This window comes from Gadus morhua, chromosome 8, assembly GCF_902167405.1.
Source record: "Gadus morhua chromosome 8, gadMor3.0, whole genome shotgun sequence".
NCBI classification, from domain to species: domain Eukaryota; kingdom Metazoa; phylum Chordata; class Actinopteri; order Gadiformes; family Gadidae; genus Gadus; species Gadus morhua.
This window is the reverse complement of record NC_044055.1, coordinates 7,223,370-7,246,503: the sequence shown is the minus strand read 5'-3', so window position 1 is coordinate 7,246,503 and position 23,134 is coordinate 7,223,370. Positions and strand designations below refer to the sequence as shown.

General features: G+C 53.8%; 2 protein-coding genes across 10 annotated transcripts in view; one reads left to right on the top strand and one right to left on the bottom strand.

Moving 5' to 3' along the window:
- Window positions 1-4,149, top strand: part of LOC115548769 (dipeptidyl aminopeptidase-like protein 6) — an 80,799-nt gene extending 76,650 nt beyond the window's left edge. For all 5 annotated transcript variants that reach the window (XM_030363599.1, XM_030363598.1, XM_030363602.1 and 2 more), the window contains exons 20-26: window positions 1-59; window positions 791-845; window positions 1,079-1,178; window positions 1,526-1,584; window positions 1,707-1,779; window positions 1,935-2,008; window positions 2,588-4,149. The exon at window positions 1-59 is cut by the window's left edge and continues 136 nt beyond it. In XM_030363599.1, coding sequence (XP_030219459.1) covers window positions 1-59; window positions 791-845; window positions 1,079-1,178; window positions 1,526-1,584; window positions 1,707-1,779; window positions 1,935-2,008; window positions 2,588-2,734 — 567 coding nt within the window. In that variant the 3' untranslated portion in view covers window positions 2,735-4,149. The remainder of the gene's footprint in view (window positions 60-790; window positions 846-1,078; window positions 1,179-1,525; window positions 1,585-1,706; window positions 1,780-1,934; window positions 2,009-2,587) is intronic.
- Window positions 4,150-4,151: 2 nt separating this feature from the next.
- The window catches only part of arhgap21b (Rho GTPase activating protein 21b), a 32,995-nt gene continuing 14,012 nt past the window's right edge, over window positions 4,152-23,134 (bottom strand). For 3 of the 5 annotated variants that reach the window (XM_030363593.1, XM_030363595.1, XM_030363594.1), the window contains exons 8-24: window positions 18,707-20,318; window positions 15,809-15,955; window positions 14,773-14,875; window positions 14,586-14,631; window positions 14,194-14,316; window positions 13,711-14,010; window positions 13,328-13,392; window positions 13,071-13,216; window positions 12,831-12,973; window positions 12,255-12,413; window positions 11,995-12,073; window positions 11,783-11,856; window positions 11,610-11,699; window positions 11,043-11,210; window positions 10,652-10,757; window positions 8,128-8,159; window positions 4,152-7,411 (exon numbers count right to left, since the gene is read on the bottom strand). In XM_030363593.1, coding sequence (XP_030219453.1) covers window positions 5,879-7,411; window positions 8,128-8,159; window positions 10,652-10,757; window positions 11,043-11,210; window positions 11,610-11,699; window positions 11,783-11,856; window positions 11,995-12,073; window positions 12,255-12,413; window positions 12,831-12,973; window positions 13,071-13,216; window positions 13,328-13,392; window positions 13,711-14,010; window positions 14,194-14,316; window positions 14,586-14,631; window positions 14,773-14,875; window positions 15,809-15,955; window positions 18,707-20,318 — 4,926 coding nt within the window. In that variant the 3' untranslated portion in view covers window positions 4,152-5,878. The other 2 variants (XM_030363597.1, XM_030363596.1) reach the window with 2 other exon arrangements.

Here is a 23,134-nt window from a genome sequence, read left to right as displayed (position 1 = left end):
CACAGCGTCCGCAGGAAACTGGGTCGGCTGGAGGAGCAGGACCAGCTGGAGGCCCTCAGGTCAGGGGTCAGGGGGCAGGGGGCAGGGGGCAAAGGTCGAACCGCCAGCGAGCGGGCCTGTTTTATGAGGGTGAGGGGTTGGGGTGTGTGTGAGGCCGACAGAGGCCGACAGTGAGCATACTTAGAGTGAGCATACTTAGAGTGAGCATACTTAGAGTGAGCATACTTATTGTATATGTAGTATGTCCTGGCACTCAAATATAGTACTCAGCAACAACTCAGTTCAATTCAATTTTATTTGTATAGCCCATAATCACCGCTAATCACCATTATAGTCTCAAAGGGCTTAACAGGCCAAATATTTATGACACCCCCCTGGCCCAAGCCCCCAAAAGGGCAAGAAAAAACTCCCTTAATCAGCAAGGAAGAAATCTTAAGGAGGAATGCAGAGTGGGGGATCCCTCCTTCAGAGTGGGGGATCCCTCCTTCAGAGTGGGGGATCCCTCCTTCCATGGATGATCAGAAGTGCAGTGGGTGCCATAATCGACATACATACATACAGGCCAAACATATTAAATTGATGATGGGGTGCTGGCCGGTTAACCATGAAGAAAGTCCAGCATTGTGTAGCATCTTATCCTAGCTATCGTTGTTATACACGAGGAATGGGCTAACCTAGCGATTGGGAGGTATTGGCACTTGGTTTTATGAACATCTTTTCTGTACCGACAGCGATATATTGTTCCTCTTTCTTCTGACAAATATGTCTGTTTTTACCCCTGTGGTTCCAGACTCATATCCAATGAGCCCTACATCGATAAGACCAGGATGGGCGTGTTCGGAAAGGTAAGGGAAAGAGTGCAACGTTGTCTCCTGCATTCTGTCTTACCGTCTGTCTGTGCCTATATATCTCTCAGTTATGAATATTAATGGATGTTATAAATACAACACATCCAAACCAGAGAAATGAGGTAAAACGTCTTCTTGGCTAGACACAAGCGTGCCTCCTATAAACCAGCCCAGGTGTCACCAGGTGTGTGCCCCCCCCCCCCCCCCCCCCCCCCCCTCTCTGTCCTCAGGTGTATGGAGGGTACCTGGCCACCGTGCTGCTGAGCTCGGAGGAAATACAGCTCAAGTGTGGCGTTGCCGTCTCCCCCATCACAGACTTTGAGCTATACGGTCTGTCTGTAGCTCTACCCTCTTTTCCGTCACACTGTCTGTCTGTACACCTGTCTGTACCATTACCTTCTCTCCCATCTTTGTCCAGTACTGTCTGATTCCTGGCATTATGACCAGATGTTGATGGATGAAAAATACATTGATTGTCTATACACCTGTCTGTACCATTGCCCTTGGCCCCATTACACTGTCCGTCTGTCCACCTGCCTGTAACCGTATCCTCTCTCTGCCTTCACTCATCTTCGTCTAGTAATCATTTGTCTGATTCCTGGCATTACACAAGACAATATGATGATGCTTCAGAAACACATTCGATTAACCTTTTCCCCTTCTTCTCCAAACCACAGCCTCAGCGTTTTCGGAACGCTACCTGGGCTCGCCGAAGACGGAGCCTCGCGTATATCAGGTATCCTCTCCAACAAGCGCCTGAAAGCCTGTCAAACATAGAGGAGAACAGAAGCCTCAGGTCTTGATACTCTGCATCCTTTGATAAAGTGCAGTGTGAGCAGCACTTTCTGTTTCCCTTAGATGTCTAATCTGGCAGTGCAGACCCACCAACTCCAGGACAAGCAGTACTTGATAATCCACCCCACGGCAGATGGTAACTACCCTTTACCTCACTGAGCTGGCGGCTTGGAAGGGGGGGGGATTATACAGGAAATCAACGTTTTAGAGTGTGTGTGTGTGTGTGGGTGTGTGTGTGTTTACTTGTAACACACCCACTAATGTGTTGTCTGTCTCTGTCGCACCACACAGAAAAGGTGCACTTCCAGCACTCGGCGAAATTCATCAGCCATTTAATCAGCCAGAAGAGCAATTACAGCCTACAGGTAGGCTGCTTGTGGCGCCCACCGAGCGTAATGTCTGTGATATCACTCGTTATGGATGTGTGATGCCTTCACAACAGGCTGTCAGGTCTTTCATTAAAATAATGAAGGTGGCTCATAATGAGGTGTCAACTTTTCAAACCGTAGCCAAGGATTATTCAATAGTTCTCCATTGCTTTAATCGATGTCGGAACACCTTTTATTTAAATGTGTTTCTTAAGGCGAATACAAGAGTTTGGGAGTCGCTGCTTTAAGACAGTGAAATGAATGCGTGTGTGTGTGTGTGTGTGTGTGTGTGTGTTAATTAAAACAGCCCCTCAAAACCCAGCTTTTCTAAGATTGCTTTCACAAAATAACCTCCTACCCTTCTCTACCCGTCATCCTTTTATCTATTCCTGAAGTTTTAATTACCTAACTTTTTACTTTTACTTTATATTTGATATACGTTCTTATTCGTCTGAGTATTTAGAAAAACGTTTCTGAAGTCTAATGTATTATTATTATTACTAAGCGTAAAACGTGTGCACGGCTATGTGTTCCTTCCCTCACATTCGCTCTGTGTGGTCGTGGACCTCCATGCAGATCTACCCAGACGAGGGCCACTTCCTGCACAGTGCAGGGACACGGCGGCACCTGGGCCAGACGCTGGTCAACTTCTACGAGGAATGCTTCCGGCTGCCAGACATACAGTCTGAAGACGACGAAGAAGAGGAAGAAGACGACGACTAAACCCTGCCCCGCTCTCTGCCGTCATGGCACGACGGTCACCTACTATAGCACAATATGCAACCGATCTCCTCTTTCTCCCTTTTTAAATCCGTCACTCCACTTGCTGCCCCCTTGTGGTTTGTAGCTGTACTTTTGAGGCGCAGTACATGCATGTGCAAAAAAAGCGCCCTGATCTTCTTCCTCCTTCTCCTCCTCCTCCTCCATGGGCTGACAAGGGACCAGTCTGTACAGCTGTTCACGCCCCATGGGTTGAATAGCAATAGATCCCATAGGTAATTTTTCTGTCATGGACTTTAGTGTTGGAGGAGCCTCTTCTTGCGCTCCCCCTGGTGGCCGAGTAGAGGAACAACACAATCTTGTCTGAGGCCTTTTGCGTCCCCCTCTCACAGACACACTACTACGCACACCAAGAAGAATGCTTTACAGCACAACGTATCCCCATGTGAAGATTCTCATCCTCGACTTCATCTTTTAGATCGGACTCGTTAAGAATCTGACAGCATCTGTTGACTCACAACCCTTCTGATTATTGTGTTTATGGCTTCTGGTACGTGATTCTTTGTGTGGAAATGTGTTGTCCTACAGTCGTGTTTTGGCTATGCACAGATGTCGTCTGGCGACATGAACTTGTACCGCTAACCAAAATGAGGGGATGACGCGTCATGTTGCTCCGAATCGAAAATGTGTCCAAGAAAACCGATCAAATGTTTTCCTGTCCTGATGTTTTGATTGATCTGTGGTGTTACTTTAGTCACTGTGCCTTAATGTGGGTGTGCTCATTATAAAGAACCCACAATTTCCTCAAAAATACGAATGGTCTCCATTGAGGTGCACATTCACATAAGTTAAGACAACTCACACATTTAATTATTGTACATCAATTAGCTCAGTGGGCAGTGTTGCCAGATTGGGACAGATTTCCCGCCTAATCTGGCAAACCTGTCTGAAGCGTGGTTTGTTCGTAGAACATTTCAAGAAGATTTGCTTGACTCCCTCCCAGACAAAAAGGCCGATCAATATCTGATCCGAGAGCGGTCCTTTAACATTGGAGGTACCTCCCCAGTGGCTCGTTATCTATTTTGTTAATCGATTCATTCGATCCGTGTTCAGACTTAACCCGCTCCCAACGTCACACGTTAGTAACGTCAGTGAGTTTCTAGTCAGCTGTTGTACAAATTGTATAAAATCTTATTGTTTCAAGTCTTTGTTGTGTGTGATTGCGCAACTTGTACATAAAGCATTTTTAAAAGTGACCGACCCCGATTGTCTGAACGTATCGCATCAGAACTGCTCGGGAAAGTTCCGTTTATCGTTTGGGTCGCTTGTGGCGCTCAGGAGCAAACAAGAACCACGGTTCCAGTTTAGGTGCGTCACGATCAAACTGCGCCTCATCTCAATAAAGAACCAGAGACGCGTGTGCCATTGACAAGGTTTATTTCCAGTGTTTTCGAAGGCTTTGTCCCTCCTCGCTTCCTCCCTACGGGGGAGGCCCACAGATTGGTTACAAATGGTCCAGCTCAGGAGAGCCCAATGCATGTCGGCCGGGCCCTCCAGTACCTTTTTATGACTGCCCAGCCACACCTGGCAATACTGTATACTTAACGAGAATCCCGCAAAAAAAAAATCTATGGAAATGAAGAGAAAAGCAGCTAAAACATTGCATTTATATACACAATTAACTTACTTATTTTTTACACAAATATTTAAAATTCAAGTTCTGTTAAAATCCCAAAAATGGAAAAACAAAATAAAATCGAGTATAAAACATGTTAAGACCAGAGTGGAATGCCTCAGGAATGGAAGCTCGGCATTGAGTTAAATCACCTGTTTTGTGTGTGTGTGTGTGTGTGTGTGTGTGTGTGTGTGTGTGTGTGTGTGTGTGTGTGTGTGTGTGTGTGTGTGTGTGTGTGTGTGTGTGTGTGTGTCCACAATACAAATCATTCACAGTTCACATCTTTAAAAAGGTATCCCAACAGAATACCCCATGGCACTCTTAACATTTCATCGAGAGGCACTTCCTATCGCTCTGAAATCCATGCCCTCTTTCTCTTTTGATTATTCATGGTTTCGGCGTTTCCTTCCTCTCCGATCGGTTGTTAACTACGGCCACAAGGGGGCAGACGAGCGTGCGAATTCACGGGCGCACCGACTCGTCACCCAAAGCGGACCACGTTGCTATCAGAGGCGTTGTTCGCGGCTCTGGGAGGGTTGTAGGGTTGAGAGATGAAAGAGGGTGGATTTAAAAACAGTATTTCCCATGTCCAGTGTCTCCCGTCATCTTGTACCGCGAGGCAGGGGGGGGGGGGGGGGGTCCTCATTTGGAGCCTGTGTAGCCCCCGTACCAAAAACTAAAAATACACTTCAAGTAAAGAAAGAAAGAACAATTAATTCATAAAAAAATGATATGTACACTTTAAAAATACAAGCAACTAAAGCTTTTAGTCAGCGTTACAGCAAGCACGTCTGTACATTCTTCATTTGGTACACCCACGACTCACCGACTCCAACCATCGCTTTCCTGCTCCACTAAAAATAGATGCGCTCTCTCTGCAACGCTAGATTCCAGTCCTATGTTTTACTTTCCTTTCCTACAGCTACCTACTTCCTAGCGCCCTATTCATCAAACCTCACTAAAAAGGACCCTTCCCACAAGCCCATCTTCAACATCACCGTCCAGACTCTCTCAATACACGACGGGCTCCCGGGGGGGGGGGGGGGGGGGGGGGTGGCCGTCAGATCAGCATAACGGGGACCTGGAGCCGAAGGCGGGGGCCTTTCACCCTCCACATCCCACAGTCACTTGTCATTGGGAAAAAAAAAAATAGCATTTTCTTTTTTATATATGAAACCACATCTTCTCCCATGCCAGACAATGAAACAGATCCACAATCCCTGTGTGCGCGGATATCATTATTCACAAGCGCACACACACACACACACACACACACAAACACTGACAAACACGCACCACCCTCACGGACACAAGGCCACACAAGGGCCGACACGTGTTCAGTACAACATGCTCGTTCACGGACATTAATAAGATCCAAGACGACACGCCTCAGCGACGTATTCACACACACACACACACACCGACGGGGCCCTAGAGGGGCCCGCCCACCACAGGGCGGGGCCTCCCCCCCCTCACAGGCACTGATAGAAGCGCGACTGGACCACCTGGGCGCCCGACAGTTTGTGGGGGTGCGCCGTGGCCGACAGGCTCAGGCTCTTGCCGGGCGCGGCCTCCCGGCGCTGGGGGAGGAGCTCCGAGGCGGAGGCGGGGCCCGGGCCCAGCGCCGGGGCCTCCCCCAGGTCCAGGCTGACCTCGGGGTTGCTGGTGCGGTGGCGCTCGCGGGCGATCCAGTCGCGGATGGAGAAGTCCTGCGAGCTGCACTTGGGCCGCAGGCGGTCCACGGCCGACAGCTCGGCGCGCGAGCCCGCCTGCTGCCACTCGCCGAGCACCGACAGCTCGCCAAAGTCCCGCTGGCCGCCCATGGTGTGGCGCCGGCGGATGTTCTTCTTCTTGGCGCGGCCCCCCTCCGCCGCGCGCTGGCCGCCCACGCCGAACATGTCGTCCACCGACGTGCGCAGGCGGCACTTGAGGCGCTCCGTGATCTTCAGCCGCCACGCCGGCGGCTCCGCCTTCTCCGACTCGCTGCGCGACGAGGAGCTGAGGCTGCCCGTGGAGCGGCCGGCCGCCGCCGCCACGCGCGAGAGCCGGCCCGGCTCGCCCGCCGCGTCCAGCGACGACTCGCTGTCCGTCTTCTGCCGCGCCGCCGACGCCTTCTTGCGGGACAGCGTGTCGCACTCGATCAGCCGGTGGAAGGGCAGGGGCCGCATCGCCTCGGGGGCCCCCTGGGCGGCAGCGGGGCCCGCCTCCTCCGCCGCCGGCTCCTCCTTCCCGCTCGTGAACACGGACAGGTCGCACTCGCTGTCCGTCTCCATGGCCCGCCCCTCGCTGATGAGCTCGCTGCGTTCGTCATCGGCGTCGTCCTCGCCGCCGCCGCCGCCGCGGCTCCCCGACACCGAGCGCGCCTCGGGGCCGAGGGCGCAGAGCTCCGCCCCCGTCAGGAAGGTCATGGAGGAGGTGGTGGAGTAGTCCGACGTGATGGAGCACACCTCCGCCGCCTCCGGGGGCTGGGGCCCCGGGGCCCGGCCGCGCCTGGCCCGGGGGGGGCCCGAGGCCTGGGAGCTGGTGCTGTTCATGGTGCCCAGGTCCGACACGGCGTCGTCGTAGAGGGACGGCGCCTTGGTGGGGTAGCCCAGGGCGGGGGAGTGCGGGGGGGAGGCGTAGGGGGAGGGGGTGGCGCGGGGCGGGGGGGAGGGTGAGGCGTGCCGGGGGGACGGCGGGGGGGACGGCTGCGACAGCAGGCTGCTGGAGCGCGAGTCTTTGCCGTCGACCGCGTCCCCCCGCCCCTCCGGGGAGCCGCCGCCGCCGCCGCCCCGCCCGTCCGCGGCGTCGTCGACGAGGTCCGTCCCGCGGGGCCCCTCCGCCTCCCCCGCCGGGCCCCCGGGGGACCAGGGGGAGGGCGGGAGCTCCTTCTTGGGGTAGGCGGCGTCCAGGTCGTCATCGGAGCTGCTGGGCTGGGTCTTGGGCTTCTTGCGCTTGCGGCTGACGAAGAAGGAGGAGCGCAGCATCTCCCTGCTACACTGGTCCTTCCCGGGGCCCCACAGGCCCTGCACACACACACACACAATGTGAGACACACACAATGAAAGACACCCACAAAGACACACACTCAATGTGGGACACATACACACAATGTAAGACACACACACACACAATGTGAGACACACACACACACACAATGTGAGACACACACACACACACACACACACACAATGTGAGACACACACACAATGTAAGACACACACAAACACACACAATATAAGACACACGCACACAAAGTGAGACACACACACATTGTAAGACGCACACAAAGTGAGACACACACTCAAAGACGCACACACAAGGTGAAACACACGCACACACACAAAGACACACACACAATGATAGACCAGACAATGTAAGACACACAGACAGACACACAATGTAAGACACACAAACACACAATGTGAGACACACCCACTGTGAGACAAATAATTTAAGACACACAGCCAGGGATGGTTCTGGATGGTATGTAGCCTACCCGGAGAGGGGGACTTCCATCGGATAGGGGAGTACATCTTATATCCGTGACATACTAACTTCATTCAAACTTTATTCAAGCTTACAGATTGGATGAAGCCTAATAAAAACCCGATCTCTTAATCTTAGACGAAAATGGTGTGGAAAATGGCCCCTGCACATGGCATGGCGGCAACAACCCCAGAACCAACCAGAGACAGAGCAATACTAAACCTTGGGGTATTAAGTGTACAACAGTGCCTACCTTGGATCTGGAGGAGTCACTGCATGCTGAATCTGTGTGTAAAGAGACGAGAGAGCAGTCAGTGAACACTCCTCCGCCTGGGGGAACGGGGGGAAATGGTGTTGAGGAGGAAGAAGAGCAGAAAGAGGCGTGAGTTAAGAGGCAGATGGAAAGGTTGCAGAACACACACACACACAGACACACACAGTGATGATGGAGGCAGCTGGAAGCAGGACAACACGTTGTATAGACCAGCCGATGGTGGCGGTGAAGGAGGAGGAGGAGGAGGAGGAGGGGGTGGTCAGACGGGCGGTGTGGTGAACTGCAACTCGGTGGCAGAGGAGCAGGAAGAAGAAGTGATGGGAGGACGAAGAGAGGACGCCCGACAGCGGACGCGGCAGACGGATCAGCTCATGCTCCGCGTTCCCATGGAACAAGACGAAACATCACGGACAAACACGTGGGATGGGAGCGTTGCGTGTAGCGACCCCACCAAACGAAGACCCAATCCCTGACGGGTCCTTCTCAACGGGCCGGGGGGGGGGGGGTCGAGGTGGATGTTTGGGTGCGTCATGTGGTGCAATGACGGGGACACAGGAGTGTCCGGTCGCACTAGCGGTCGGTTCCTAACGGGGCTCGTTAGGTGGTGGACGTTCTCTCTAGCTGACGTTTAAACCACGAGTCCTGAAGCCACGTACAAAAAGGGCAAAGCAAAAGGGTCGACGCAGCGAGGAACTCAAAGATCCTCAAACGCCAGGAGAGAGCGTTGAAACCATGCTGTATGCCAAGCACCGGGAGCAAACAATATAGTGCAATAATATCCGCCCAATCCAAATGATAAAACAAAGACGCAAAACCAGCAGCAGTCGTCAAAAACAGGAAGCAGACTAAACTCTGTTGGGAGTCTTTAGCGGTTTAGACGGGAGGACGGGGGTGATGGTAAACACTGATCCTGTCACAGTTGGCGGGGTGTGTGGGGATGTGGCCGCGGATGTTTGGGGTCGGACCCCAGCATCCTGACGAATGGTTCAATCCATATCTCAGTTTATATATTTATAAAGATGCCACAAACACCAAACAAGCAGACGGAACACAACAACAAAAGAAAAAAAAACGCCAACTGAGGACACAACAGCCAGCCTGCGGTCACTATATCTACCGACAGCTATGTCTGCGTTACGTCAACGCGTGGCCACCGAGCAGACTAAAGTGTGAGACTAAAGTGTTTTGTTCTCACGCGCCAGTGAGCCATTCAGTCCCTGATGTCCTCCATGAGAGTGTGTCTGTGTGTGTGTGTGTGTGTGTCTTTGTGTGTGTAAGCAAGCACATGTGTACTGGACAGTAGACTCGCCCCCCCCATCCCTCCCCCGTCTCCCAGACAACCATCACAGAGTAGGTCACGTGACCGGGGGCGAGAGCCAGGGGATCATCATACCATGCTACTCGTCCTTGCGATCAGCTTTAGAGACAACAAGAGACAGCAGAAGGGCTTTCAGACAAAGTGCAGCAGCATCGCTCTGTATCGCCTCCGTTCACGGCGGTTGGTAATAGAAAAAACACAGCGTGCACACCACAGGAACAAAAATATATGTATATATAGATATAGAGAGATATATGACAAACATCGACTTCTCTTTCTTTCGTTTTTTTTTTTTTTGCGCATCTTTCTTTTCTGCGCTCCTGCCATCCCAATTTTTACAACAGCCGCCGCGGCGATCGGCAGATTAGGCAGCTACACTGGGCACAACACTCGTCCTTCTTCCTACAGTCCCAGCTGTCCACGGCGGACATTACAGAGTCCAGCAGTGACATCAGCGAGTGATAGACTCCGCCCACTTGGCCTGTGGCAACAGTGGGTGAGGGAGTGAGTGCTGGACAGGGACAGGGGAGAGAAACAACACACTGGACACAGAGGGGGGAACAGGTCAGAATGGGTTAGGACAACAACGGCCGCTCTGTGTGGCTTTGGGTCTTTGCACTGTTTGGTTCGTCTTTTGTGTGTCTTTTTGGGGGGGAAGAACATGCCGGGTTTATGTGTGGTGGAGGAGGAGGGGAAGAAAAGAACTGAAAGAAACAGAGTCGTCTTTTTTTCTCAACGCAAGGAAAAGTATAGGCTAAGACAAGAGGAAGAGTAGTCTGGAGCCAGGAATGGAACAGAAATATGAAGGGTGGTGGGGAAAACAAATAAATAAAGTACCAAATAATAAATCAAAATCAACAAATTGAAGTCAAATCAAAAAGAAGAATCGTATGCCTGACGTACTGCAAATTAATTTGATCAATTGTTCCAAATGGTGCAACTAATTCATTAGGAAAACACTGCCCGTGATCGAAGCAAACAGCCAGTCTCAAATGCATGTTAAGAACATGACAGCAGCTCACTAACATTATCATCATTATTATTATTATTATTATTAGCAAGCACACATTCATGAAAAACAAAAAAGCATGTCTATAGAACTGCGAGGTTAATGCATGTCTGGCTGGGGTGTAATGTCTCTACGCTCATCGCTCCAGAGCCACGCCCTGGGGGTGGGGGACGTACCTGAGACCTCCCCGGGCGAGGCCGCCGTACGGCCGATGTTGGACAGCAGGTGGTCGATGTTGGGCACGGGCTGGGACTGCACCGTGCTCTCCTGGTCCGCCGAGGTCTAAGGCGGAACACACGGAACGACTTAATACAAGGAGGGCATGCGGAGAGCACCTCGGAGAAGGTGGTATGTGGTGAAGGAAGGACCGCTCAAGTGAACAAAACACTAAAAAGAAACTTTGGTTGTGGATGCAACTCAAGTTCTCATTGGCTCGTACTGGTGCCGAGCGATGTCATTCAACACAAAAGCACGACTTTGAACCGATCGGCGACGCCAAGTGCGTCGTCCGTGCATGAGGTTTGACCGCTGGTCTCGACTCGTGGGGGAGCGGCGGGGCATACGTACATCCGGTTCATCCGTGGCCTCCTGGCTGAAGAACCAGTCGCACTGCTGGATGAGGTTCTCCACGATCTTACACTGGTCGGGCATGTGGTTCACCATGTTGGTCATGTTGTCCTCCGAGGTGCGCACCAACGTGGGCCCGAACACGATGGCCAGGTTACGGGGCTCCATCTGGACGGGGGGGGTAACCACAGGGGGGTTCAGAGACAGTGTTTAGATGTGGGGATACGTAAACCTTAGCCATGTCTCCTTTTAACTGAACGTTTTGTCCCAGCGCCAGAGTAGTAGTAGCGGTGGGCACGGTAAATGGTAAATTGACTGCATTTTGTATAACCAGTGGCCGCCAGAAGGGCTTTACAACATTGCCTTACATAAACCCGTTCATGCACACATTCACACATCGACGGCGGTGGCAGCCATGCAAGGCGACAGCCAGCTCGTCGGGAGCAGTTGGGGTTAGATTGCCTTGCTCAGGGACCCCTCGACACTCGGCTAGTAGGCGCCGGGGATGGAACTAGAAACCGTGCGGTTTGTCAGCCAACCCCGGGGCAGTGACGACACCGTTCCTACCTTGTTGGTCTCACAGTTTTCCGCGACCTTCTTGAGGTGGAGGAGGAGATACTTGAGAGTCTCGTAGTGGTGCTCGGGCAGCTCGTAGATCTGGAGAGAGGGGAGCCGGTGTTAGTCCTTTAGGGGGAGCGCGAGGTAATGAGGGGGGCTGCTGCCGGTTCTGGTCCACCTACCAGCCTCTTCAGCTCTTTTAACCGCTCCACCGCTTCTTCCGCTCGGTTCGCCTCGATGAAGTCTGCATATTTTTCTGTTACGGGTTGAGGGAAGAATAAGTAGAAATGGGTCAGGTTCACATACAGACGCACCGGCAAATCACCAATAAGATGACGTTATGTTGGTTAAATGGTCGATTGTCAATGTTTTCCGAGAATCGACAGCGCCCCACCATTTGTAAACAGAGGTTCTGGAAGTTTCCGGAAGAAGGATTTCAGCAGACTACTGATAACATTGAGGTCCCGCCATTTCTAAAATGAAGAAAGAAAAAAATAAGAGAAAGAAGAGTGAGAAGAAAATACTGTGTATTTTGAAGACTACAATATTGTCCATAATATTTCTGACTAAATGGGACACTGATGCGGTCGCACGTTTGTGAGTGTGTGTGCCTGCATGCATACATGTGCGTGCGCTGTGCATGTGTGAACTCACGTCCTCCTCAACATCGATGTCGTTCATGCCCTTGCTGTTGAGCTCCTCCTGCATGTTGGAGATGGCAGCGTTGTTCCCGGGGACCCTGTAGATCCCCGTGTACTCTAGGCCCCGCTCCTCCACCACCTTACAGCACACCTCCACGATCAGGGGCACAAACTACACACACACACACACACACACACACAGCAAGGTCAATGGATGGGGACATCAAGAGGTTAACCAACACTGCAGCTGTGGAGTGGTTCTCTCAGGAGTTGGATGCATTCCACATTCACTTAGGAAAAACAAACAAAACGATTTACTCCATTAGGAAGTACAATCCATCGCGGGAATATGACTCTGTAAATCGTTTTATTGTGGTCCACTTAAACCCCCGCCGAGGGAAAACCTCAGAAAACAGCAACCACCTGAAAACGATACAGCTATAAGCGTAGCTCCGACTCAGGCCACTAGAGGCTGCTACCGCGGAAACACACAAAGTGCAGATGTATGCGATTTTTTTCCACATAAAACAAAAACAAACCAGCACTCGCCCCCCCGTTAACGATCGTAACGTCGCGACCGCTCCCTCACCCTGTTGGAGATGGCGGGGGGGCAGTCGTCCAGCCGCACCCCGAACGAGGCGCCGGCGGGCGGCTTCTTCTCGAAGGGCTTCCTCATGAGGCCCGGGATGCCCATCTTCCAGCTGGCCCGGTCCCGCGGAGGGCTGGAGTCATCTGGAGTGGCGGGGGAACACACGACCCGAGTTAGTCCGCTCAGAGGACCCCCCTCTCTCCCTCTCTACAATACCAGGTGTGACAGCGTGCCCCTTACCCCTAGCAGATCTTCTGTCGTCCCCTGTTTTGGGGGAGTGGGGGCTGTGGCCCTTGCCCTCTCCCTTGGGGCCCAGGAAGGCCTGCTTGAGGCTGAGGGACTGGCGGGACGCCTTGGGGGAGGGCTCCGATCGGCTGCTGGGTGCGCTGCAACAGGTGTCAATCAAACGTCAATCAGAGGAACACAGTGGGGGTCTGTCAGTGTGGAGGTGCAGTGCTGGGGCTGGACACTAGGGGGCGGCGGCGGCTTCTCCGTACCTCATCATGGTGTTGTATTCCTTGATCTTTCTGCTGATCAGGTCCTGGCTTGTGAAAGACGTGTTCTGAAACGTTGCAGTGTGATCAATCAGACAAGTCGACAATGTGGCAGGCGTGAAGCAATACGAGTCACAGGGTAATCGACTCATGCTGCGTTCTGGTCTAACAGGCTATGTAAACCATCAGTCAATAAAAACAAACCAAATTGGTATATCGAAACACTGGGTAGGTCTGGTATGAGGGAATTAAATCGTGTAGACCAAATCCAAACCAACGTGGCCAACAGTGACCCGGGGAACAAAGAGTTAAAGACAATGTCCCCTGATCGAAGTTCGCACGGTCGTGATACGGTCTAGTCAGTGCACCCCCCGCCAGAACCCCACCTCTTGGTCCAGGTTGCTGCTCTCCTGGATGACCCGGATCCAAGAGAGCATGTCGTCGCGGCCCTCCGCCTGGAAGAGGTACTCGCAGTCCGACGTGGTGAGCCGCAGCACGTTCTTGCGCTTGGTGTCGCTGTAGGAGATGTCGATCAGGCAGGCCTTGACGCAGATGGGCTGCAGGTCCTCGTCCGACTGCGAGGAGGCGTGGGACAGCCCCTCCTTCTTGTCCTTGTACAGCGTGAGGGAGTGGCCGCGCAGCACGCCGTACGTCTGCTTCCACGACTTCATCCCGCCCCCGACGCGCTATGCCGACGCAGGGAGAGAGAAGGGAGGGTTACTCCCCGGACGGAGGTGTCTGGAGTCGGTGTGGTGTGGTGGACGGGTGAGAGAAGGGAGGGTTACTCCCCGGACGGGGGTGTGTGGAGGACGGGTTGATGAGGCTTTTATGCGTCGGTGGCGCGGTGGTCGGCGAGGCCGTGAACGCACCTTGCTTTTATCCGTGAGCAGCTGCCGCAGGTTGAGCCAGCCTTCTTTGGAAGAGTCGGGGAAGATGTCGGACGAGGAGTCCCGCCGCGAGCTCGAGTCGTCGGACTTGTGGCCGTCCAGAGTCTGCAAGTGAAGGCACAGCCGGGATGAGGCGACGTCGCGAACAAAGCCCCGCAGAACGGGTGAAACACAGCCCATGAGGACACCGACATAGTTCCAGGAAGCCGATGAAGATATCTAATCATCAAACGAATACGAGTCTTTGCAAAGAAACGCTTCCTGGAAACACAACTTAGGATTCAACCTCCAAACCTCCATGACCTCCAAACGGTGCATTCTAATCAGAAAAAATAAACTTTATCAGTCCACCCTTCATAGCTGAAGACACTCACCTTCCTCAGGCCCCGGTAGCTAGGCATGTGTTTCCCGGAGGCGCGGCTGAAGGGGAGGAGAGAGAGGGAGGAAGGGAGGGAGGGAGGGAGGAGGTAAATAAACAAAATGTGGTTACGCCAGATTACATCAGACCGGCTTCCGTGTGGACCAATGAGATCCCGTGATTAGATCCCCCGGGACACTCACCGTCCGTGCTCTTCCCGGTAGTTGTCCAGGCCCTCGTCATAAGACTTGGAGCGCTCCGTCTTACCGGCGGCGTCGGACTCCAGCAGGGCATTTCTGAGGGACTCTGGAAAAAGGTCACATTAAACACACACACACACACACACACACACACACACACACACACACACACACACACACACACGTTCGTATGACCGTGGGGTAAATGAGAATGCACGCAGTGAAAGTAATGCGCAGAGCCGTTTGCGTTCCGAGCATCCAGCCCGTGTCTTATGGTGTCAGCCAGTTAATAGGATTGTCCCGTGTTTGGCTTGTGCGCAAAGTCAACAACTGGGACTGCCAGCGGAGACCACTACACGGAGATATGAATTCTGCATGACTGCCTCCAACGAGGGCATGCACAGGTCCCCAGGGAGGGAGATAAGCAGTTGACCTTCCCATGCCGAGCGGTACGGAGCGAGGTTAAGACTGAGGAGCAGGGATTAAACAACTAGCTTGAGATGCATAGCAGCAACTGGGCGCAGGATAATGTATATTGATCTTTGGTGTTGCATCATAGAAAGAGATTGGATTTCTGCCAAAAGAGTTCTCTCTTCAGGAGAGTAAAGCCAGCTGTATGCCTCACAACGTACCATTGAGGGCGGTGTAGGACTGCAGTAATAATGATAATTTTCAGTCTGTCAATCTTATGAATATTTTCTCGATGGATCAATTAATCATTTTGTATATAAAACATTTATTAATAATAGCAATTGCCAAGAAGAGTATTGAGTGTCAAGTGTCTCAAATGTGCTTACTTTATCTGGCAAGCAGCCAAGAATAACCCAAATATTCCTTTAGCAATGATCCATGAACCAAATATGGATAACAATAAGCAGCAGATGTTCATCCTCAGTAATTGATAAGCGACTTACACGATTAATCAATCAGTCTGTCGACCGACTCGTTGTTGACTCGACCAACCGTTGAATCGACTAACCGTTTCAGCCCTCCTGTGGTCGCTGCCACACGGGCCACCGATCTCCAAAACAGCTCTTACCTTGGTCATGTGACAGCTGGCGTCGAATGAGAGGCGATGGCGTGGCCGGGCTTGGTGGCGCGTTGACCTGGGCCGGGGCCACCGATATCACCGCCGCAGCAGGGATGGAAGTGACCTCGCGGTCGACGCTGGGGCTGGCCGGCTCGTCTGTGAATCACACGGCGCGTGACATCACGTTATGGCACACGGCTCACGGCGGATGGCTCACAGCTTAGGGCACAGACACAACAGCTGCATGGCCGACCGCAACCCAGCCCTGTGAATTGGGTCAGGGTTTTGATGCTTTGCCCATAATCAGCTACTGTGCTGTCCACAGCGCTATTAAGGGATAACGCGCTGGACATGCGGCCCCGCAGGGCTGGCGACGGCGCCACACAAATCACGCAGCCCCCATCAGGACGACGGATCCTGTGCTGACATGCTCTGTAGGAGAGAGTGCGAGGGAGAGAGGAAGTTCTCTGCTCTCCGACACCGCCCACTCTTGGCACGGCGGTGCCTGAAGAGCTCAAGAGTGCAGAGCTGCTCTCTACAGCCTTGGGGGCTCTGGGAGCTAAATTTAAAAGCAAATGTCCTACTTTCAGCCTGGGAAGCCTTGAAACAGAGCATATGAGGAAGAGGGGGTGTGAGCAGAGCACAATTGGAGATCACGCGCCAACCCCACTCGGATTCCACAGCGCAGGTGCGTCCACAACTTTCAAACTTTTATCTAGTCCAACAACCGAAGTCACACCACTCCATCTCGACCACTGACACCAGAGGGTGCACGCCGGTCCCAAGGCGAAACAACATGACGCACACAAACTGTGAACATGGCCTGCGTCTGATCTCTCGCTGGTCATCTCCACTGAGTGGGATGCCGGTCACATATTTACAAATGTAGTATAAAAGTCAGCAAAACGGGTTGCCTATTGGGATACTCTGTGTTAGAATATACACAATAAAAATAAAAATAAACGTGCATTTTTTTAAATCTATTTTCCCCGACTACTAGATTAAGGTGTCAACCTCTCATGGCAGATGCATGGGAGCGGTTGAGACGTACCGGGTTCCTCCAGCTGCAGATACTGACACTCACAGTCGTCGCAGACGCTGCACCAGGCCACCTGGTCGGACCACAGCCACCACAGCCAGGGGCTCTGCCGGCGGCTCAGCCTCTCCACCAGCAGCATGGTACAGCGGCCGGGGACACAGGCTCCCCTGTCCAGGGCCTCATCTAACCGCGGGTCCCTTCAATCGGCCACCGCCAGCCCACCCTGGCCCCGGCGTGGAGAGGTGCCAGCGAGAGGTTTTGCACGACGCCTAAACTACCAAATGTCGGCTACCGGATAAACGCCCCCGCGGCCGTCATCCCTCGTCTGAATCTTGGAATGACACAGCAAACTCTGGCTCGCCCACCGCCTCGGTCAAGCCCCTGATTCCTCACTGAGCAAAGCAAAACATGGCCGCATTCCAACCGACGGAAAAAAATATGTCTTGTTAACCGAACGAGAAAAAAAAAGAAAAAAGTGACCCGTGGTGTCGCCTAGGCTAGGACACGGCGATCTGACCAATCGGAGGCTGCCATCCGGGGCCATGGGAACTCGGGCTGACCTCACACGACACGGTGCCAAGACCAGCGGCCATTCAAGTGACTCATTGATGGGGACCCGGAGGCCTGGTCAATCGGAGCTCTGTTCTCCAGGGTCCCGGGCACGGGGCCCAGGGTGGTGGTGCTGGAGATGGGGTGTGTGGGTGTGTGTGTGTGTGTGTGTGTGTGAGGGTCGGAGCGTGGGGTAGCAGCACCGCTGTCACCGCACGCTTTGTGTGCACCTGGGCCGTGGATCTGCTCACCGACGTCTCCTACTACACCCCACAACAAGTGGTAGGATAGACCAACGTAGGGGACGACCACACGGGTTGGACTGAGAGGGCGGGACTTACTCCGTTTTCTTTCCTCCTATTGGACGATTGTCTAGGGCCGGGTGTTTTGAGAAGACTTTTTTTTATTGTAAACAACGTTTATAATATAATTCTCCAATGAGACTACACGGTCATCGACAACCGCTTTGGAAACCAACAACCCAAGTTTTTTTGAGTAGTATAATCAAGGGACGATAATCACAGACCGAAAAAAAAAGAAAAATAGCAAGTAGCATATAATTAACACCACATAATAACATCGGTGAATTCTCCAGAGTTATCAATCACAAACCCACATTGATGAATCATGCCGGAGGTGTTGACAGCGTCTAAATATAACCCTGGATGTATGCGACTCAGACCAACTCCCCCCCCCCCGGCGGGACACAGTATGAGGCGGTGATGATGTCACAGCCGCCGACCCAGTTCCTCCTTACCTGCAGTGTAATGTTTTCACACATCTGCCCTCAAAGCGCAGTCGCACAAGGGCCCTGCCTTCATACATGACTGCTCATAAGATATTTACACACACACACACGTGTGTGTGTGTGTGTGTGTGTGTGTGTGTGTGTGTGTGTGTGTGTGTGTGTGTGTGTGTGTGTGTGTGTGTGTGTGTGTGTGTGTGTGTGTGTGTGTGTGTGTGTGTGTGTGTGTGTGTGTACCTCACAACGGAAAGTTTCACATTTCTCCCAAATGAGCTATAAAATATGCACTACATTATAAACATTTTAGAGCTATAAATAAAGGCTTACTAGAAATCGGCTACAATTACACTATATTATGCATGTTTGTGGACACGCGCACGTCTTTTTCAGCTCACGACTGATGAATTTTTCACCAAAATGCCCTACAGACTCACACCGCATTATTAAAAAAACAAGACTAAAGCTAAAAATACACGCTCGGTAAAACGAGCTCCGTAGCACCGGAGCCACGGCGCTACTACTACTACGGAGGAGGCGCTGGCCACCGCCGCTGTTGCCGTGACAACCCCCTTACCGATGAAGGGGATGGCGTCCAGCGACTCGTCCAGGTTGCTGGAGCAGGAGGCCTGCCGCTGCTCGTCCAGCCGCCGCATGTGGATCTCCCGCCGCGTGTCGTTGGGCAGCCAGCACGCCGCCACGCCCGCCGCTGGGTCCCCGTCGTCGTTCACCGCCAGGATGTAGGAGGGGTGGCGCAGCGGGCTGGGCGTCTTCCCGCAGGGGGGCTTCTCCCGGAGGACCACCCCGCCCTCCGCGGGGCTCCGCCCTCCGTTCATGTGGCTCTGGGGGAGGTGGTGGGGCGGCGGCGGCAGGGGGGGCCCCGTCTTCAGGATGCTGGGCCTCTGGGGCCGCTGCTGGGGGGCCGAGTACGACGACGGCCGGTAGCCCAGCGCCGTGGCCTCGCGGCCCGACCCGGCGGCGGCGGCGTGGAGGGTCTCGGCCCGCGAGCGGCCCTGCTGGGGGAGGTGTCCCGCGAGGTTGGCTTTGGCTCTTTGGTCGGCGAGGGGCCCGGATGGCCCCGGATGCGAGGACCGCTCGGCGAGCATGGGCGAGGAGCGGGTCTGGAGGGCCTCGGGCCCCTGAGCGTAGTGCGCCGGGTTCGGGGGCCCCCGCATGTTGCCCGTGCCGTACGCCGCCGAGGGCCGGTAGAGCGAGGCCTGCCTGGGGAGGGCCTGCCGGCTGGGCCTCGCGCCCTGGTCCGGCCGGCCGTAGCCGCCGCCGCCGCCGCCGCCGCCGCCCCGCCGCTCTGCGGGCCACGCCGGCTCCGCCGCCTCCACGTAGTCCGTGGAGCGCGAGCGCGCCTTGAGCGCCAGGCCGTCCTGGGACACGCTGCGGGGCGGCCAGTGGCGGGCCTGCGCCGCCCTCTCGGCGCCGCACATGCGGTCCTGGGAGGCGCTGCGCGGGGGCACCTGGAAGCGCGGCGGGGGCCCGTGGTAGGAGCGTTCGTGCGAGGTGCTCCGCCGGCGGACCCCCTTGGGCACCCAGCCCGCGGGGGGCACGTGCTGCGCCGTGCCGAAGGAGTTGTGGCCGCCGGCGCGCAGGCTGTCCAGCCGCTCCTGGATGGTGCGGCTGGCGTGCGTGTGGATGCCCTTGTTGTCGATGTACTCCCGGTAGGTCTGGTACGTGCGCCAGTCTATGTTCTGGTGGTTGTTGGGGAAGTGGGGCGGCGGCAGCAGGCCGTAGGGCGCCAGGCCGGGCCCCCCGGGGTAGACGTCCGCCTTGCGCGGCGCCGGGTACTGGGAGACCGACCGGGGCCGGGCCCGGAGGAAGGCGGGGTCAGCGTAGTCCATCCTGTGCGAGGGCCCCATGCGGCCCGCGGGGGCCGCGTCGGGGGGCACCACGACGGTCCTCAGGCCGTCGTTGCGCAGGCTCACCGCCAGCTGGCTCTTTGGGTAGGGGGCGCGCGGCGGCGACGGCGGCACCGTGATCTCCTTGCGGTACCCGAGGTCCGAGGTCGCCACGGAGCCCCTGCACGCCTGCCCGGACGGGGGGGGCGCGTCCGTGGCCTGGGCCATGGCCGGAGGCTTACAGTCTACTCGGGGGTAGCATAGAGGGGGGGGCTCTGGTATGTGACAGGCATTCCCGCTGTACGGGTTGTGACTACGCTGGTAGGCATCCTGGCAATAGGCCTAGGGGGGAGAAATGGGAGAAGATGAAGCTCGTCAGAAGGGCAACACTTGGAGCCACATTTGCAGTGATGTGTGATATTTAACATGGAGACAAGAGCTGCTGGGAGCGGGACTCAGACCCTGGACTTCCAGCGCTGGTGCTGTGTGCATGCGTGTGTGGGCAGTGCTTGCAACGCGCATGTGGAGGCGTTTGGTAGTTCATCGGTGTCAATGTTATTCAGCTGTTCCCTTTTCTTAGTGTTTCTGGCAATGCATTGGGTATTATTCCATAAGACACACTGCGTCCTATTGACAGTAAGAACATGTAAGCCTTTCCCCATGAAATTGCCACCGAGAAGCTAGCAGGATGGTATCAAAGGACTTAAAAATCAAACAAAACAATACAACAATTGCGTTATAATCCCTGCTGTGATCCCTTTTTACCTACGGCAGTAAAAACAGGAATGACAGCTGTGGATAGGATTTGTTTTCAAACCAATCCTTAAAATGGACCTTGAAGAGGTAGCCCATGATAATGGCAACCTCCCAAACATCAATGTGTTGTTCATCTACCCATCGTTTGTTATAATTTTACAACACCACCGCTTTGACATTGTCATGTGGCATGTCGACTATGCCACAACGTGGCTGAAATCATTGCGATTACATATTTTTCTCTTGGCTTCACATCGAAATCCAAATGGACTCTGACCCTACTACTCCGTGTCAAATCCTCTCTCGTAAGTCGTCACCGGGCGTCCGTGCCACGGTAATCTGTGCCCGCTCATGTCCCGCCCTTTGTAAGCACGGCGGTACCGCCAAAGTTCAGAGGTCACTGGCTTTTATCTCCCTAATTCGCTTTGGCACGCTGGATGAAAAACGGGGCGAGGCCAGCTTGAGCTTCCAGCTGGGACGCGGTTCACTCGCGAAGCCAACAGGTACTGCGGTCACTGTACGGCGACCATTGGCACAGGCATCATGTTATAATCAGTATGACAGAGACGATTCCGCGTTTAAATCTAGGTTGCAGCCCTCTAGACCTCAGCTAACACCCCGGGCAATAAAAGAAAAAACAGAAAGCAGGAGCCCAAAACAATCACGGCATGCATGACAGATGCAACAAATAAGGACATCAAGTGGCTACCGAGCCAGTCGTTTCTTTTTTTTTTGCTTACCAGTTCAGAGGTTCCCCGAGAAACGGGCTACCGGTAGGGCGAGAGAGAAAAACAAGAGCCGTGAGAGAGCAGGGCAGATAGGGAAGGCGACAGCGCAGAGGCGGGCGGAGGGGGGAAAAAACGACACACATCGGAGGAATCAGAAGGGACCGACGGAGGAATGGTAAAGTGTGAAAGGGGCATGGCTTGGCCTGGGTCTTCGAGCACGACAATAAATTCACCGGAGCTGCAGGAGAGCCACACGGAGGGGCGGCCGAGGAGACGTTGGGCGATGTGACAGTGGGTGGGGGGGGGGAAGTCCACGCTAGCGATGCCACCTGCCCGTGGCGGTCTGGGGAAGAGGCAGGAGCAGAAGCCTGCCACCCATTACGGCCGTTAAGTCTCCATCTCCCGCGTATATCCGTCTGCCGCCAAAAAACGCCGTGCTCAGTGAGCAAGCTGCCTCCAGTCTCTCCCTCTCTTGCTCGCTCCCTCCCTTGGCTGTTACTCACATGACAGAGGCGCAAGCTGCTGATTATGAATTCAGTTCAGATGCAGACATAGCCCCCCACCACCACCACCACCACACACTCCTACCTTGCCTCTCCTTCTCGGTTAGCGTCAACCTGTTCAAAAGACAGCACCAACAGCTGACTGTGGCTGGTTATCAGCCGTTCATTTCCACTTTCTCTTCCCTCTGTTTTTCCCCCGGTTATTTCCTTCTGCCTTTCCAGCTCACTCCCCCCCCCCCCCCCCACGTCCGCTCACACTCACTCTCTCTCTCTCCCTCCCTCTCTCTCTCTCTCCACTCACAACCCCCGGTGCCTTCGCTAAGCAACTGCTGCCTGTCTCTAAGGCAGTCGGTGTGTGCGCTGCCTGCGCCTCTTACGGTGCGAGTTGAGCCAGCTAGCGGTTGTGATAATCCTCCCTGGTGGACTGTACCGTCTGCTTTTATCTTTTAATAGGATATTTATGGGCGGTTGGCACATTACCCATGCCCGGCTCACTGTGTTTCCTGTTGTTGCTAGAGCAACAGATGACTGGGACTGTTCGGCTTGAGAATGAATGCTGGAGGAGGGGGAGGAGCCAGTGGGATAGAGTGAGACGTAGAAGCCAATAGGAGATCAGTCATGCAGAGACGGGAAGCTGGTCAGAGGAAGTGAGTAATATGGGTGGGCAAAGGGCTCGTCCCTGCCATAAAGGGGAGATTACTAAGAGGCAAGTAGAGGCATGTACTTTAAATATTAGATTCAGATAGTGAAATCACTTACATAATAGCAGTATATTATAATTAAGTCAACAAACGCTCATGCATAAAATGCCCACCAGCGGTTTACCGGCAATACTTGAGGGAGAGAACTTGATTGTAATTACATGACATATTGATTTTTCCTTCCTGACGAGTATTATCCAAGCCGCTTCATGCAGAGCATGTTCCCAGATGAGGAATTAAATTATTTATCATGTCAATTATGGCGATGCACAGAGGCCATAAAAGGGCACACAGGGGAAGTGTTTTGGCAAAGCAAATGGGTCCATGTCTGTCATAATATCACTCATTATAAATAGCCTGTCAGATCATAAAAAGCCCAGGGAAAGCATCCAATACGGGGCGGAGCAATCAGGGATCGTGTATAGCTGTGCACAGATAGCGCATATATATAGTAGGTTTATAAGCCACGC